Raw genomic sequence first — 3,908 nt, 5'->3', positions numbered from 1 at the left:
CACACACACACACACACACACACACACGGTATTGTGGGATATGTCCCCGAACATTGAAACCCTGCCTTTTGCATGCTTGAACCTGTCGACACAAACAAGTAGGACACCACACAAACACTCTGACTTGTTACATGACTGGAATATCAAAGACCGTCCTATTTTCAACCTAGACAAATTGGAAAATTTGATGTGATTCAGAACCATGTGGATCCAGGCAATGCAAACTGCTCTCCTTCATGGACACAACGTTAAGGTTCCTCGGGTGCCACACTTTGCATGGCTGTTTGAGGCAATCTTATAAACATAGCGTGACCAGGGCTTGGCTTAGGAATAACAAACGTGAGTGAGTGAGTGAGTGATGGAGGGAGGGAGGGAGGGAGGGAGGGAGGGTCCTAACCCTGCTCTAAAATCGCCTGTGCGCTCTTGAAGGAAAATAGCGAGGTTGTCTTACGGCAAGGGAACGTGCTCCTCAGGGGGCTGTCAGGGACACACTACCAGGTTAAACCAGGTCTTGTTTTATAGATATGCATAAGAAAGGTGAAGCTTTTCCCCCTGTAGGCAGTCACAATTAGACAGATAGAATGAAGAAGTGTAGCATTTAGTGCGCGGCTCAAGACGAAGAGAGGCTCAGCCCTGACTTGTTGAAACTAACAGAAATGTTGAAGTGGATCGTTATCAGCAATTACATAAGAGCTACGGGGACATCAATTCAAAACAGTTACAGCTTGGATGTATAGGGAGAAGTGGTACTTCTTATATTTTGGTTGAGTTTTCACATTTGAAATTGGTTTCATGTGACATACAAAAACAACTTAACAGGGCAAATATCCAGACATGTACATACATTCTCATTTCCAATTATTTTTTTAAAGGAATAGTTTTATATTTTAGATGAAAAAATTGATACCATACTCTAATGTCAGCCCAGACCAATCCTCATACATTCGGGTAGTGAAAGTGCATCTAGAAACATTTTCTATACTCTGCATGCCACGTAAAATATGTGGTGACCATACAGGTGTGGCCTGTGATGAATAAGTCAGTAAAAACATCTTTTCTTGGGTGGGGGGGTTGTCTGGCAGAGTATTCGGGGAACGCCTTGTTTTTGTTTTTCATTACAAGAGTAGGAGAGAGGGGGAGCGGGGTGCAAGATGGTGGTGCATTGGCTCAAGTTACCCTTTGGATGATGTGTGTAGAGCTCTGCCTGCTGCAGCTGAGCAAACTGCACTCAAAGAGTCCTTTTTTCAACCCAAGAGAAAGTAACTCACTAGCTCGGACCCTGCTTTCCAAAAAAGACCCCTCCCCGCTGCGGACCCCCAGCTCCTTCCTGCCTGCTCCCCCTGGCCGCAGTCCAAGTGCTTCATGTGGCTCGACTGGGGCAGGTTGGAGGTGGGCCCCCGCCCCTGTCTTCAGAAGACACTTGTTTTCCACTGGGATGAGGGTGTGTTAGTGTTGGCAGGGTGGAGCAGAGGGGTGGAGGGGTGAGGCGGATGGGGGAAATTGCCCCCTAGGAGAAGAGGAAATAAAAGAACGAGAGCACTTTCACACGCCCTTTTTTGGGGTGAACGCCTGTATGCACCTGTAGAGAGGTAGAGTTGGTTTAAAGGGCATATTTGCTAATCTTTTTTTTATTCCGATATTTCAATTCAGTGCTTTTTAAAGTTACAATCAAATCCATAAAAATGAAAGATACAACTATCATTTAAGATTTTGGATTATAACATTTTCGCCTCTGAGATTCTTGTAGCCCACCACAGGCCGCCTCTGGCTGACCTCTAAATGAAACAGACGGGGCAAGTGAGAGGGTCTTACTTTACGCGGAAAAACACAGGCGACGCCCTTCCTAAAACAGAAAAAAACAAACAGGGAAAAGACCGTGTGTGTGCATGTGTAAAGAGTGTGTCCTCCTGCATGCTCGGCTCTGCAGTCTGCCGGAGAGGGCTTCATTTCTCTGATTAGGTTCATTGTGGATGCAGCGATGGCCAGTGGAGACCTTGCATTGTTGGAGTTTGTTTACCGTTGAGACACAGAGTTAGCCAAAGGAACGAGAGAAAAGGGGGAAGGCTAGCTCAGAACAAAGAAACGGTTCATGGACTAGCTTGACTAATGGAGGATTGAAAGGCCTTTATGAACAAATTTGAATGAACCAAGGACAGACAGGGGAGGTAATCTGCTGATAAAAAATGTTGTGAATAAAAGCAGTCCTTTAAAATAATTTACAATATCTGTAGAAAGTCAGTCAGTGTCCACACAGAGATTAACTCTGCCTTGCTGACTCTTTCACTGAATTAAACGTCCAAATGCTGCACCCAGGGAGCTGTTTACTTGTGGATCAAGGGTTGTTGGCCTGTAGGGCTTTGGCAGGGATGCAAGGGTTTCTGGGCCCACAGTTTGTGTCCAACCGACAGAATGACCAGAAAAGATGAGAAACTTCTCATGGCCATCATTTTGGTTAATAATGGTTTAGTTTTTGCAACCAGTGACTGTGGGTTTAAAGACTCTGATACAGCTTTTGGGTATAGCAGGGTTTCCAATTGGTGGATCAATCAAATACAGGGATTGGAAAAAATTTTATAGCGAGTAGTCAGTCAAGTATTTTTGTGAATACACCACCATACTAAAGCAACCATATGTAGTCACACAGGCAGGCCAAACCCTACAGGGGTCGATAAATACAGTAGAAAAGTCTCGGAACTAAGGCTCCTTGAATGTGTGTCAACGTGGGTGTACTGTGAAAACAGCTCTCAGGAAAGATGTAATTGTTGACGTACTTACGCCGTATGATATGATATGAAAAAGTGTTTTGTAACTATATCAGTCTGTGACATTTCCGTTTTCATGCTGGGAGGATGTGATTCCTCTCAGGGATTTGAAAGGGGTTTGCTGGAGCCTCTGCGAGCTTTGAACATGTGTGTAACCAACGAGACCATGCAGCACCCCCTCAACCCTTTGAACATGAAACGTCCCACGGTCAATCCCAAAGGCCCAACTGAAACCAAAGCGGAGCATCTACAACCCCGACTATGTCATATGGCTTTAGTACATTTCGCAGCACAAGAGACGAACAGGACAGTCGCAGTAGGAGGAACAGTATTTGTTTCTGCCCTTCAGGGACGCGCGGACAAGCTCCTGTCAGTCTGTTTGTGTAGGTGCCTGCTCACTTTTCTGCTGGTGGATGTCTGCTGACTCACCCTGTGCTTGTGTGTTTGCAGACGTGCCAAACTACGGCTGTACTTGGAGCAGTTGAAGAAGCTGGTGCCTTTGGGTCCAGACAGCACGAGACACACCACACTGAGTTTGCTGAAAAGGGCCAAGATGCACATCAAGGTATTAAAAAACAGCCACATGAAGAAATAAAAACGCTCGGGACTTGTCATATTAGGGTTTGTTGCATCTGTTCGACAAGCTAGCCTTTGTTTTCAATTTCAGTCTAAAAAAAAATCTTTTTTTAAAATGAAAATCTTTGGTTTCTGAACTGCTGGTCGGACAAAAACACCAATTTGAAGACGTCACTGTGGGTTAGGGAATTACCAATGTCATTTTCTACTATTTTCAGACATTTACATTAACTAAACAAACAATCGATCACTCACAAAATATTTGCAGAGGAAAACTGGATGAAACTTTCCTCGAAAAGTCCAGTTTGTCCTCTTCTTGGCGAGCACCTAACTCATGCTCTACTCCTTCCTTGTCTTTGAGCTGTTTGGTTTTTCTCTCTTGCCTTCTTTAAGTGTTATTTTGTGTTCTAATCTTTCAATCGGAGCGGTTCAGGGCCTGTCAGAAGAAAACTGCTCCCAAGTCTGAAAGGAAAACAAATGAGTCAACAAAGTAGGATAAACAGGACATTTGGTGGCTGATCTTTAGATATGTGAAAGGATATAATTAGGGCCCGAGCGCCGACAGCGGCG

The 3,908-nt window shown here is 44.7% G+C and overlaps 1 protein-coding gene across 1 annotated transcript in view; it reads left to right on the top strand.

Moving 5' to 3' along the window:
- Positions 1-3,908, top strand: part of mxd4 (MAX dimerization protein 4) — a 22,777-nt gene that overhangs the window by 13,990 nt on the left and 4,879 nt on the right. Inside the window, exon 4 of the mRNA XM_032530860.1 lies at positions 3,213-3,327. Coding sequence (XP_032386751.1) covers positions 3,213-3,327 — 115 coding nt within the window. The remainder of the gene's footprint in view (positions 1-3,212; positions 3,328-3,908) is intronic.

The sequence above is a fragment of the Etheostoma spectabile genome, chromosome 2 (assembly GCF_008692095.1).
Source record: "Etheostoma spectabile isolate EspeVRDwgs_2016 chromosome 2, UIUC_Espe_1.0, whole genome shotgun sequence".
In the NCBI taxonomy this organism is placed as follows: Eukaryota; Metazoa; Chordata; class Actinopteri; order Perciformes; family Percidae; genus Etheostoma; species Etheostoma spectabile.
This window is presented reverse-complemented; position numbering and strand designations above follow the sequence as displayed.